Source organism: Entelurus aequoreus, linkage group LG12 (assembly GCF_033978785.1).
Source record: "Entelurus aequoreus isolate RoL-2023_Sb linkage group LG12, RoL_Eaeq_v1.1, whole genome shotgun sequence".
In the NCBI taxonomy this organism is placed as follows: Eukaryota; Metazoa; Chordata; class Actinopteri; order Syngnathiformes; family Syngnathidae; genus Entelurus; species Entelurus aequoreus.
Window position 1 is genome coordinate 39,534,674 of NC_084742.1, and position 14,687 is coordinate 39,549,360.

General features: G+C 41.7%; 1 protein-coding gene across 1 annotated transcript; it reads left to right on the forward strand.

Annotated features, from left to right (window-relative positions):
- Positions 1-408: 408 nt before the first annotated feature.
- On the forward strand, positions 409-12,510 carry lgi2a (leucine-rich repeat LGI family, member 2a). The gene is made up of 10 exons (XM_062064416.1): positions 409-417; positions 600-686; positions 5,229-5,425; positions 5,552-5,623; positions 6,127-6,198; positions 6,362-6,433; positions 6,520-6,591; positions 7,021-7,187; positions 9,504-9,668; positions 9,727-12,510. The coding sequence occupies exons 1-10, from the start codon at positions 409-411 to the stop codon at positions 10,542-10,544; spliced, it is 1,731 nt and encodes a 576-aa protein (XP_061920400.1). The 3' UTR covers positions 10,545-12,510.
- The last annotated feature ends 2,177 nt before the right edge of the window (positions 12,511-14,687 follow it).

Genomic DNA, 14,687 nt, shown 5'->3' on the forward strand with positions numbered 1-14,687 from the left:
GTGTTTTCCCATAATCATCCATCCATCCATCCATTTTCTACCGCTTGTCCCTTTTGCGGTCGCGTGGGGCGCTGGAGCCTATCTCAGCTACAATCGGGCGGAAGGCGGGGTACACCCTGGACAAGTCGCCACCTCATCGCAGGGCCAACACAGATAGAAAACATTCACACTCACTTTCACACACTAGGGCCAATTTAGTGTTGCCAATCAACCTATCCCCAGGTGCATGTCTTTGGAGGTGGGAGGAAGCCGGAGTACCCGGAGGGAACCCACGCAGTCACGGGGAGAACATGCAAACTCCACACAGAAAGATCCCGAGGCCGGGATTTAACTCACGGCTACTCAGGACCTTCGTATTGTGAGGCAGACGCACTAACCTCTCTGCCCACCGTGCAGCCCATAATCATAATGGACCAGGTAAATAGTATTGTTTCTTTTTTAATGTTCAAATGTGTATTGACGGGACAGAAATGTGAAAAACCTAAGTAATCTGAGCAAATCTATACATATGCATGTCTTTTGTTTTTGGCTTTAAATTGTAAATAGTTATTTTCATGGTAACTGAAAAAGGAAGTGATTTAATGGTGCTTTCTGCAAAGGAAAAAAGACTGAAGCAAGGAATCCAGTGGAGGGCGCCGTTTCACATGTCAATTCTCTACATTCCAGCTGGAAGAGGCTTCGACAAGGTGTGATACTGTTTACACTAGTAACTGCCTGTTTTGTTAGTACAATACTTTGTACTCAATGCCTGTAATTGTTTCTTAAAGTATAAAACTGAATTTAAAATCAGTTTATTAATTAATCGATTTAAACTGTTATACAAACATGGGGTCTGGTTCAAATATAGAGATGAGGGTCTTTAATTTGACCTGCTGCTATACTCTGTCTCAAAGTGTTAACATGTGCTCAATGTTTCCTTACCATAATTGCTATGTTGTCTATTACCATTGTTGGTATATTCATTATTCCTACATTGTTGATACAAATTATTGTTACAGTGTAATAATTATTGTTACCTGTGGTAATGCCACTATGATACATCTGTATTATAATCCTTGAACAAAGTAACAATGAAACTCATGTGAATAATCACTGAATGGAGAACTAGGGGTGGGATTAAATAAGTTATCTTCTTCCCACTCCCTTTCAGGCAAAACTGGACAATCATGCATTACATACTATACATTACCTTTTGCACTATATTAATTTATATTATTATGTGTTGTCAACTTTGTACTTTTTTATGTCATTGCCTGAGATAAATGAAAATGAAGAGGCATTCTTGAGTGTAGACCAGTAGTCCAGCTACAGAACAATTCATCATGCGAAGGTGCAGGAACCATCGCCGTGTGTGTATTATTGTGTCTGTGGTTGCGGCGAAAGAGGGCAGAAGAAGCAAGCAGAGACATACCGCTTGTCTTTCCCTTTTAACACTCAGTGTTTTAAGCCTCGATTTGAAAAAGGCCAGGATCGAGGCCTGTCACATTTTCTGGAAGACCGTTCCAGATTTTAGGAGTATAAAACCGAAACGCTGCATCAGCATCTTTAGTCAACAGGAGATCACTCCCTCAGGTTCTCAGAGCCTGAGATGGTAGATAGGGCTCTAACATGTCAGAGATGTACTTTGGCACAAGACCATGAAATAACTCCTATACAAGCAAAGCCTTTTAAAATGATTTTCTCGTGCGACAGGAAGCAAGTGCAGTAACCTGAGCACTGGACTAACATGGTTGTATTTCCTGGTTCTAGTCAGAATTCAGGCAGCGGCATTCTGGATGTACTGCAGCTGCTTTATAGCTCGTTTAGAGAGGTGAAAGGCCATTACAGTAGTCTAACCTGCTGGAGACAGAGGCGTGGGTTAGTTTTTTTACTTCTTTGGACACTATTACTATGATTTTGGCAATGTTTTAGGCAGTAAAAAGCTGCTGTTATTGACTTAATGTGGCTGCTAAATTTCAAATCTGAGTCATTTATAGGTTTCTTACCTGATTATGTCTCAGAGAGGAATCTTAAGGTAACATTTTGTCTTTGCTTCTTTGTAGGACAGTTGCTGGGAATTCTGGGCCCCCTGAAAATATCAATGTGGGCCCCTCTATCATACATCTCAGTATAGTCTTGAATGCACTGATCTGTGCATGGACAGACTGAGAAAGTGAATCAACAGGCCAACGTTCGTTCACCTGCCATCAGTGACACGTAGACCTTAATGTCATCTGCGTAGTTATGGTAGGACATATTGCAACTGCGTATTAGCTAGCCTAGTGGCAGCATGTACAAGTTGAACCCCAAATATCATAACCATTTGGTCCGAGACACAGTTATTAATTCCTACAAAGTACAAAACCCAAAACCAGTGAAGTTGACCCGTTGTGTAATTTGTAAATAAAAACGGAATACAATGATTTGCAAAACCTTTTCAACTTATATTCAATTGAACAGACTGCAAAACAAGATATTTAATGTTCGAACTGAGAAACATATATTTTTTGCAAATCATTAACTTGGAATTTAATGGCAGCAACATATTGCAAAAAAGTTGGCACAGGGACATTTCTACCACTGTGTTACATGGCCTTTCCTTTTAACAAACCTCAGTAAACGTTTGGGAACTGAGGAGACCAATTTTTGAAGCTTTTCAGGTGCAATGCTTTCCCATTCTTGCTTGATGTACAGCTTGAGTTGTCCAACAGTCCGGAGTCTCTGTTGTGTTATTTTAGGCTTCATAATGCGCCACATATTTTCAATGGGTGACAGGTCTGGACTACAGGCAGGCCAGTCTAGTACCCGCACTATTTTACTATGAAGCCACGCTGTTGTAACACATGGCTTGGCATTGTCTTGCTGAAATAAGCAGGGGCGTCCATGATAACGTTGCTTGGATGGCAACATATGTTGCTCCAAAACCTGTATGTACCTTTCAGCATTAATGGTGCCTTCACAGATGTGTAAGTTATCCATGCCTTGGGCACTAATACAACCCCATACCATCACAGATGCTGGCTTTTGAACTTTGCGCCTATAACAGTCCGGATGGTTTTTTTCCTCTTTTTCCGGAGGACATGAAGTCCACAGTTTCCAAAAACAATTTGAAATGTGGACTCGTCAGACCACAGAACACTTTTCTACTTTGCATCAGTCCATCTTAGATGAGCTCGGTCCTGAGCCCACACGGTGATATTCTTTACACTCTGATGTCACTTTTTAATGCAGTACCGCCTGAGGGATCAAAGGTCCGTAATATCGCTTACATGCAGTGATTTCTCCAGATTCTCTGAGCCTTTTGATAATATTACGGACCATAGATGGTGAAATCACTAAATTCCTTGCAATAGCTTGTTGAAAAATGTTGTTCTTAAACTGTTCGACCATTTGCTCACACATTTGTTCACAAAGTGGTGACCCATCCTTGTTTGTGAATGACTGAGCTTTTCATGGAAGCTGCTTTTGTACCCAATCATGGCACCCACCTGTTCCCAATTAACCTGTTCACCTGTGGGATGTTCCAAATAAGTGTTTGAGTATTCCTCAACTTTCTCAGTCTTTTTTGCCAATTGTGCCAGCTTTTTTTTAAAACATGTTGCAGGCATCAAATTCCAAATGAGCTAATATTTGCAAAAAATTGTTTTCCAGTTAGAACGTTAAGTATCTTGTCTTTGCAGTCTATTCAATTGAATATAGGTTGAAAAGGATTTGCAAATCATTGTATTCTGTTTTTATTTACGATTTACACAACGTGCCAACTTAACTGGTTTTGGGTTCTGCACATAATGTGATCAAGATTGCACTTGTACCAGTTAAGAGCAGAACCAGATATTACCACCCAATTTTCTAACCTCTAACAAGATAACATGGTCACCTGTGCCAAAGATAGCGCTCAGGTCCAGCAGAACCAAGACTTGAGACTTTGCTTGCATCTGTCTTCAGATGTTTATTATTGTTTTCACCTGGATGAGAGCAGTTACAGTGTTGTGATAGGGCCCCCCCATCCTCTTCCCAAAAAAAGGGCTTGTAACCAAAATATTTGCTTGCAACCTAGGGCAGTCAATAGAAGGAAGCCAAAAGTTTAAATGAACCAAGCAAACAAAGTCATATCTGGACGACCTGCTCAAACTTTTCTTCAACTCTTCTTTAAAAATCAGTCCGAGGACCCAAAGGCCTTCGTGGACTTTGCATCTTGGATGGCCTATAGCCGGCTGGGCTCTGCAGCACTGCTTCTTTAGACTGGACCACCGGGGGGAAAAAAAGAGGAATCGTCCTCAGGAGACAACGTACAGTAGTATGAGATTGTCCTGACGCCAAGAAAGAACCCAAAGGCAATCTCTTTTTTTGGCCACTTGCTCCTGTTTTAAAGCCAACAGAAGACCTCGCGTTGTGCTACCTTTGTGCGGCCGTTGCCAAAAAAGACCTTAAAGCCGATTAGAAGATTCTTTACATTGAACAAGCGTGTCATTTCTTGCTCTAATTCCGTGCTTGATTCATATTAATTTGTCCGGGTCAAAATTGCACAGTAATAGGATTACACGGATACTGTTCATGTCTTTGGAAAGTTGGGTAACGGTTTAATCTAAGATAAGTTATGATTGGAAAAGAGAATTAAAACAAACATGGAGGAAGCCCCATATGATAAATTTTAACTGTCTACAACCATGTATTTGTAGTTTATTTGTACAGTATTATAAAGGCGTTCGTCTATCGATGATGCTTCGGACAACATTAGAAATTTGACAGCCAGTCCTAATGCAAATAAGATCATAATTAAGGCTTCAATTAATGCACTCAATAAATTGCCGGCTCTGCGTTGGGGCACATGCTGCATTTAAAAAAAATCAAAAATCCTCTCCTCACAGCTAAACAATTGGGGGCATGCGTGCCATGAATAAATTGCTAGGTTGCCAGTGCAAAAGTGTTCCAAAAATGCTCCATTTGCTGTGTTGCAGATCACTTTTTAGCAGCCACAAATTACACAAAGTGTTGCAATGCATGCTTGTTTAAGCATCGGCAAAAGAAAAAGGAATGACTTAATAAATAATGAAGGTACACACACACACACACACACACACACACACACACACACACACACACACACACACACACAGACAGACAGACAGAGAGAGAGAGAAGGGCTGCCCTCTGCTGATTCGCTGTTGTCCGGTGCAGCGTCGCATGGTGCAGGGGTGGAAACACACTGCCTCTCTCTTTCCCTGTCTGTGTGCATGCATGCTGCGCAGTCATCAACACATGCAGGAGAGATGCTCCCATCCTGGGCTTTGTTTTTCAGCGCAATGTGCCTGTGCAGCTTGTCCCAACCTGGACACACGAAGAAGACAGCCAGGTGTCCTTCAACATGCAGCTGCTCCAAGGAGTCCATCATATGTGTCGGGTCCTCCTACGTGCCCAGGATAAGCCCCAACGACATCATTTCTTTGTAAGTACGGTAGGTGTTTCCAAGCGGCAGTAGTGGGCTTAAAGTGCTGTATAGTTGCTGCTGTGATTCATTCTGTTGCTAGGTGAAATCATGTTGTTTTTGCGGTATGTGCATAATTTCTTGCAGGAGCATAGTCAACGGGACCTTCTCCGAGGTCAAAGAGGCCATGTTTTCTCACATGCCATCACTCCAATTACTGTAAGTGCTTCTTCTCATAACTCGTAACAATCCTTTGGAAAAACGCCAGGATTGAATGATGGTTTGCTATGAATGAATTAAATTGAAGGTGAGACGCCATTGTCGTCATGTCTTAATAGAGATCATTAGAAGAATTGAGAATAAAACCCTGAGAATCGCCTTTTTTATTTTATAACTATCTGACGTCTGTCTTTTTTATTTTTATTTCAATGTATGCAGCAGTGAAGGAGTCCAGCTAAGGAATGAACACACAGGTTGATTTATTGCCTATTAAAGCTATTATAGCAAGGAGAGCTTTTAGCAGCTTGTGACACCTCTGCAAGTCTAAAAGCTGTCATGTTTTAGCTGGTGCTGACCACAAGGCATCAATCTACAATCTAAGTGCTTTGATGTCAGCATAAACGGCAAGGAAGACGTTTGAGCACTCAGTCGTCAATTGCAAATTCTAAAGGAATTGATGTTAAATTTACAATACTTTGCGTCCGTGTTGGACTTTATTTCAGGCTCCTGAACTCCAATTCCCTGACGACCATTAGAGACGACGCGTTCTTGGGCCTGGCGCATTTGGAGTATCTGTAAGTCAGCATCTGTGTTTATATGTTCAGACATGTTTAAAAAAAACAACAACCCACAAATAAATCATAATACATCTTCATCCATTATGATAAATACATGCGGCTTTGTAGACCACAGATAGCGATCACATCTATTTTCTATGATTGGATGTTTCTTTCGCAGGTTCATAGAGAGTAACAAGATAGAGACTGTATCCAAATATGCCTTCAGAGGACTTAGGGACCTGACCCACTTGTATGTTCCCTTTTGTAATCAAAAACGTTTTAGTCAACCATGATAATGGGAGTTTGATGTCCAGTATGTATCCATATTGTGCCTAGGTCTTTGGCAAACAACAACATTAAGGCTCTGCCTCGGGACCTCTTCAATGGTCTGGACTCTCTCATAGAGCTGTGAGTACACCCCTCATATTTCACCAATGTTTTCTATGACAGCATAATCTTGTCAATACTGTAGAAATGAACTTAGATACGCTTTTGAGCAGTCAGTGTACAGCTTGTACTCCTCTTAAGTTGCTGGCAACACTGTTTGGAGGAGCTATGGTCCACTAAGGGATAAATTCTAACATGTACCGTAACATTGCGAACCTAAAGGCGATGTATGTATCTTCAGACCTGAATCCAATTGAGCACCTGTAGGGGCATCCTCAAGCGGAAGGAAGGAAGGCGGGGGATCATAGTTCCTTTCATATTGTCACACAGCACTCACCTCACCCCTAAACATGACGCTACCGCCACATTGTAAAGTACAGCACGGCTCCCTCCCTCCCTCGGGACCCTTATGTCTTTACGGCGGCATCACCCAGTGTGTGACTCCCGCAGGGACCTGCGAGGCAACGCCTTCGAGTGCGACTGCCGAGCCAAGTGGCTGATGTCGTGGCTGAGGAGCACCAACGCCACGGCGTCCGATGTCGTGTGCGCTGGACCGGAGGACGTGAAGGACAAGCGTCTCAACGATATGATCATGAGTAGCGAGTGCATCTCAACAGGTGACAATCCCATTGTAGAAATGTCTTTTGAAATTGCGTGCCAATTCTTAAAACTGTCATCCTTAATCCGGGGAAGGTACATCGAAAATACACTCTGTAGCTATTCCAGGAATTATTTTACGTAAAGGTGAAAAGCCCTTAGACTAAAATCTTCAAAGCCGAATTCTTGTTAAAATTGTCTTAGGCAAATACTAAAAAATATCGTCATTATTCCAAAAGACAGCAATTCATGGCGTGGAAATACGAGCGCCAAGCGGAGTAGCCATCAGTGGAATATTTGAAGTTGCTAGAAAGAGTATTAGGACAACATTACCAAGATGTTCGTCGGCAGTCATCAGAGCTTTCATAGTCTCGCGCACACTGCAGTGTAGGGTTGTACGGTATACCGGTATTAGTATAGTACTGCGATACTAATGAATCATATTCGGTACTATACCGCCTCTGAAAAGTACCGGTCCCCGAGCCCTCCCACCCACCCGTCGTCGTCACGGCGTGACATTGTTGGTTTACGAGCAGACGAGCATGTTCGGCAGCGCACAATCACAGAGTACTTACAAGCAGACAGTGTGTAGACAGAAAAGGGAGAACGGACGCAATTTGGCTTAAAAACTAACGATAAAGGTGAAGTTATAACACTGAAACACCCTCAAGAAGAGGTGCTTTAAGCAGCTAAAATCCAGCCGCAGTGTTTTAGCTACTTCTAAGTCACTAATCCTCGCCTCCGTGGCGACAAATAAAGTAAGTTTCTTACAAGTATCATCCCTGCAGGACGAGGAATAGCTAAACATGCTTCACTACACACCGTAGCTCACGGGCGTCAAAATGTAAACAAACGCCATTGGTGGATCTACACCTAACATCCACTGTTATGATACCGTACAGTACAGGAGCGTATCTAGTCGATACTACTATGATTACATCGATATTTTTTAACATCACAAAATCTTTTTTCGTTTTTTTCAAATGTATATTATGTTTATAAACTCAGGAAATATGTCCCTGGACACATGAGGACTTTGAATATGACCATTGTTTGATCCTGTAACAACTTGGTATCAGATTGATACCTACATTTGTGGTACCTTCCAAAACTAATGTAAAGCATCCAAACAACAAAAGAATAAATGATTATTACATTTTAACAAAAGTGTAGATAGAACATGTTAAAAGAGAAAGTAAGCAGATATTAACAAGTAGATTAATAGTTCATTTTCAACTACTTGTCCTTAATAATTTTGACAAAAAAATAGAATGATAAATGACAAAATATGTTACTGCATATGTTAGCAGACTAAATTAGGAGCCTTTGTTTGTTTACTTACTACTAAAAGACAAGTTGTCTTGTATGTTCACTATTTTGTTTAAGGACAAACTTGCAATAAGAAACATGTTTAAAGTCCCCTAAGATTTTTTGTTAAAATAAAGACAATAATGCAATTTTTGTGGTCCCCTTTATTTAGAAAAGTATCAAAGTACCGATGATGATTGAAATACATTTTGGTACCAGAACTGGTATGAAAATATTGGTATTGGGACAACACTACTGCATTGTTGTAGTTTCCTGTGAAACACTACATTTCCCACAATCCCTGCGTTGTTGTATACACTTTTGTCAAGGTCTGACGACGTGGAAGTGGGTCTGCTTTACCTTCTGGCTTTGCAAATCACTGAAATAAAAAGGCCACAAGAGACACACTGTTTGAAAGTGTCGACTCGGCACATTAACAGTGGCTGAAATTGTCTCCGGGGTAAATCGTGGGAAACATCTTAGTCATACATTGGCCTGATTTGGGGTTGTATATTCTATGGTGGCAAAATGCAGTTGAATGTCACGTTTAAAGTGGGTCGATACATGCCGAGCAGTGTTTTGTGTGACACTAGCATAGGCGCCAATCCCGTGGGTGCTTCGGGGCCCGAGAACCCACGTGGGATTGATGGCTACTTTCAATTTTTAAATCATTTTTGAAAAATCAATCTTGTTGTAGTTAATTTTGTGGTGAGTTTGGTCCGTTTTACAAAATAATAAAGCCACAAATCATATGGGATATTCATTTCGCTGAACGTCTATTTTTTTATTTTTTTTTATACACACACACCGAGCACCCACTGTAGATCGGCGCCTATGGACACTAGTGCACGGAGCAGAGTCAGCGCAGCCGTAAAAATGTGAACTTTGTGTACACAGGCCTTGCGAACATCTGCATTGAGTACAGGCGGACTGTTCTGCGTTGATTCTGCCCAGGTCCTTTTAGGCCGTCTTCATCTTTGGGCGACTCTCTGCATCCGCAAACTAACATCAAGAATTCTCCTTTGCAGATTTTGTCCTTCATCAGACAGTGGTTTCGGAGTCCCTCTCCATAGACACCTTCAGCTACAAGAACGACGTCTTTGTGGCCATCGCGGCTCCTAGCGCAGAGAGCTGCATGGTCCTCCAGTGGGACCACATAGAGATGAACTTTCGGACCTACGACAACATCACAGGTACGTCTTAAACATCCGCGGCCAAGGTTTTAGACGGCCTCAGTGTGTTTGTCTTTAGGTCAGTCCATCGTGGGCTGCAAGTCAGTGGTCATCGAGGAGCAGGTGTTCATCATAGTGGCTCAGCTCTTTGGCGGCTCGCACATCTACAAGTTCGATGAGGACCAAAGCACGTTCACCAAATTCCAGGACATCGAGGTGTCCAAGGTCTCCAAGCCCAATGACATCGAGACCTTCCAAATCGGAGCCGACCGATTCTTCGTAATCGCCGACAGCTCCAAAGCGGGCCTGTCCACGCTGTACAAATGGAACGACAGCGGGTTCTACTCCTACCAGTCCCTCCACGAGTGGTACCGCGACACCGACGCAGAGTTCTTGGACCTGGACGGGAAAGCCCACCTGGTGTTAGCGAGTCGCTCTCAGGTGCCGGTGATCTACCAGTGGAGCCGCAGCAACCAGAAGTTCGTCCTCCAGGGCGAGATCCCAAACACGGAGGACGTGGTCGCCGTGAAGCACTTCCGCATGCAGGAAGAGCTCTATCTGGCCATGACACGCTACATCGGAGACTCAAAAGTCGTGCACTGGGGCGCCAAGCAGTTCTCGGAGATTCAAGCGCTGCCGTCACGCGGCGCCATGATCCTCCAGCCGTTCTCCTTCAAAAATCGCCACTACCTGGCGCTGGGAAGCGATTACACGTTCTCACAGATCCTTCTGTGGGACGGCGAGCAGAAAACGTTTGAGCGCTTTAAGGAGGCTTACATCCAGGCGCCGCGCTCTTTCACCGCCGTGTCCACCGACCGCCGGGACTTCCTGTTCGTGTCCAGCTTCAAGGGGACCACGCAGATCCTGGAGCACGTCCTCATTGACTTGAGCCTATGAGCGCAGTTCGTCTCCTACGATCCAACATCTTCCATACAAAAAAAAAACGAGCCGACTAGTTCGGAATGTAAAATCATCGATCGTCCGCAGATTCTTTTTCCAAACTTTTCTGAGAGGCCAGGTTTGACAACTTGTCCGCTATGTTGCCTTATCTGATTGATGCTCCGACAGCCTCACGACGCCCTCTTGCTGTGACGGCCAAGCATCCCACCTGTTTTTTGCTTATCGTGTGCAGGGAATGTCTTAAAAAGCACAAACCTTTAATCTTCGTAGATGCAAATCCAGTCTTGAGTGTAGTTTGTTAACAAAATTGAACGACAAGCAAGAATAAAAACATGCGGGCTGTTGTTTAAAGATGTTATTCAGGGGTTAGATGCAGGATGTGTCTGGTACAATAGTTCCCGCTTTAGTTTAGATGCACCTTTTATCTTTCTTAACGCACGTCGTCATGACTCCAGGCAAAAATAGTGCCATTTTAGTCCTTAAATATGCTTTTCATACTGCAGAAGACATTGAATACCAAAATCGAGACATGGACTGCAATGCCCGAGCATCTTTTTTTTTTTTTTAGTAGTTCTGTCAAATGTTAAAAGCATGAAAAGAAAAGTTAAGAAGGGTCAACAAAACGAATGGAAATAGCAAAAGTGTCAAGGGATATAAAGCGTACATCACACAGATTAAATTATAGTGATGGAAGTGTTGAACATTGGAATAAATGATGCTGACTTGAGTTTATTTTTAATTGATGTCAACACATGGCTGAGTGAATAATTATATTTATTGTCATTGTTGTAACGGAAATAAGTTTATTTACACACTTTGACATACAGTACAGGCCAAACGTTTGGACACACCTTCTCATTTCAATGCGTTTTTCATGACTATTTACATTGTAGATTGTCACTGAAGGCATCAAAACTATGACACCTGTGAAGTGAAAACCCTTTCAGGTGACTACCTCTTGAAGCTCATCGAGAGAATGCCAAGAGTGTGCGAACGAGTAATCGGAGCAAATGGTGGCTATTTTGAAGAAACTAGAATATAAAACAGGTTTTCAGTTATTTCACCTTGTTTTTGTTAAGTACATAACTCCACATGTGTTCATTCATAGTTTTGATGCCTTCAGTGACAATCTACAATGTAAATAGTCATGAAAATAAAGAAAACGCATTGAATGAGGTGTGTCCAAACTTTTGGCCTGTACTGTACATACTACGGTATATACAGTAAACCCTCATTTATTGCTATTAGTTGGTTCCCAGCCTGACCGTGGTAACTTAATTTCCGCGTAGTAGGAATTAATAATTTGATATCTTTATAGCTACAGCATAAACAACTGCTTACAACCTTCAAAATAGGGTTTTTAATATTACGAGAGCCCTCTCAACATGAAATAACCCCCACATATTCATCTTTACCCTCGTTTCATCCATTATAGTAATGCTGCCTGATATTGAACAGCACATTTTGCTTGGGTTGGTCTCATTTAAAGGCCAATACTGCTGTAGTTTTTATATTTTTAGTGAATTTAGCCATGTTTTATGCTTAAAGCCAAAAATAGAATATGTATTCACGTAAACTAGGCTGACAGTGCAACTAAAATAGGACAGCATAGACTTTTATTATTTTGTGCTTCAAAAGTAGCGGCTAGCCAGCGAGTGAGCATCAAGTTGCTACCATCGTCCTCTATAAAATTCAGGCAGGCAGAAGAATTTAAACTTTTAAATTTTAAAGTGAAATAAACATTTCGGTCTTGCCAAAGGACCATTCTCTTCCATACGTGTTGTATGGAAAACGTGCCATATTTATTTAGTTTTACCTAAACAAAATAATCATTAAAAAATGATGACAAATTGCTAAAATAACATGTTTTACTATCAGCAAGTAAGTTGGTTCATATTTCATTCATGTATAAGACAGTAAAGTATACAACTGTGTACTAATGTGAAATAAATTATAAACTGGGTGGAGTTGGGTAGTTTTCACCTGTTTTCGCTAATTTATATTGCTATTTGTGATACTGATTATATTTGGGATTTCATGTTTTTACAGCAGATCTCTAAAAATACTCTTAACATACAATTTTGTAATCCCAGAATTACACTTGGACAATTGGGACTTTATTTATTGATACACACTCTTACTGTATTTCAATGTGTAGTGTCATGGCCACCGTGTTGGGTGTTTTCATTGCCCCTTTGTTCATCGATGTGTATTTCTGGTCTTGTCATCCTCGTACGGACAGAAGGGTGACACGGTAGTGCGGCTGGATCAAAAGAGACGTCGGAGACTCTTTACTGGACCAAAAGTTGCTTTATTACAAGCGAGTGTCATTAAACAGGTATGCAGTACCTGGAGGAGCTCTGGTCAAAAATGAAGGACTCTTAACTTGGAGGAGCCGAACCACAGTCTTACATTCCTTCTTTCTCTGTGTGGGTGCTCCTGGCCATAAAAACAGATGTTTGTGTGTAAGTGTCTGGAAAACAACTGCTCTAAGTCATAACTTCAATGTTGGCGTTGAGCTAGACAGGTAGTCTCTTCTCCAGGATAGAGCTATCACTTTTGCGTTCCGAAGTCTGAATGTATTGCCTCTTCTCGTGAGAGAGTTAACCCAGTCCACATACGAATGTCCAACTAAGGCCCCCTAATTTATGATGGGCTCAACTATTATTTACTTAAACCTGGTGGTTCGCTTTCTCCAAGGTGAATATAAACATTCACCATATGTAGAACACAATATGAGTCAATTAATTCACTTCACCATCAAACGTATTTTCTTACTTTAAGACCGTGTAGCTGCAATTATTAGGAAGTAGGACGGAACCTCGGCTCACAAGGTTTTTGAGGTACGAGGTTTCTCTCAGGTATTGTTAGCTTTTCGGTTACAAGCCTCCCGACGCTAGTTGGCGTGGCGAATGTCACACTGTTCCACGTAGAACGGGTGCCAGGAGTACGTCAGTAAACCTCACTTCTTGACAACTTCAAGAGTAGTGGCAGACAGCTTAGGCTTTTAGCCCAGTGGTCAGCACGCTCGCCTCTCATATAAACAACCAGGGTTTGTGTCCCCGTGCAGAATGCGGTACAAAGGCATGGGGCCAAATTTGTTGGGTTACTCCAGGGGTCGGCAACCCAAAATGTCGAAAGAGCCATATCGGACCAAAAGTACAACAAAACAATCTGTCTGGAGCCCCCCAAAATTAAAAGCCTTATATAAATGTTATAATGAAGAGAACACGTGATGTAAGTGTCTATATTAGCTATATTAGCCTACTATCAAAATGACTGTGTCACAGGCTGAAGCAAATCTTCGTTAACAGAAATGTTTTTCATTTTTATTCTACACATTTTTGCAACATTGGAAATCATTAGTAAAATGGAAGCTTCTCACAGGAAGAGATAACTTCGAGAAATGACTGGCTCAGAATGGCCAAAGGTATAGATGTGTGTGTCCAAATTTAAGGAAACAGTGGGCTGTCTTCTTCTAATGGATTTATTACAATCTTTGCAAGCTGGGTAATGTTTGCTGTGGTCTGGAACAACATGGCACACAAACAACTATGAGAAATACAGCCAATATTACATGAGGCATGCAAATAGAAGTTAAATACACAGAGGACATAAGTAAAGAAAATTAAATCAGCTCAAATATACCTACAAAAGCCGGGAATATGATGCAATATGTACATGCAGCTAGCCTAAATAGCATGTTAGCATCGATTAGCTTGCAGTCATGCATTGACCAAATATGCCTGATTAGCGCTGCAACAAATCAATAAAATGAACAAAGCTCACCTTTTGTGCATTCACACACAGCATAAAACGTTTGGTGGACAAAATGAGACAAAGACGCAGTGGCATAAAACACGTCATTCTGTGGCAGCATCGGAGAAAGTTGTAGATGTAAACAAGGATCGCTGAAATTAGTGGGACAAAACGGTCCTTGCCAAATACTCTCAACAGTGAAGCATGTTTAACATCAACAGTGAGATTTCTAACAATTGGGAAGGTTTGTGTCATGTTTGCTCTCTTTTAGAAAGTATTTTAAAACAAAAAATATACATTTTTCTTCATCTTTTTCCATTTTCACACATCTCTGAAAGAGGTCCAGGTCGCCACTAGGGCGGCGCTAAAGAGCCGCGGGTT

Coding starts and splice junctions, on each gene's coding strand:
- lgi2a (XM_062064416.1), top strand. Junction 5,426..5,551: donor CCCAACGACATCATTTCTTT/GTAAGTACGGTA, acceptor AATTTCTTGCAG/GAGCATAGTCAACGGGACCT. Junction 6,592..7,020: donor CTGGACTCTCTCATAGAGCT/GTGAGTACACCC, acceptor TGACTCCCGCAG/GGACCTGCGAGGCAACGCCT.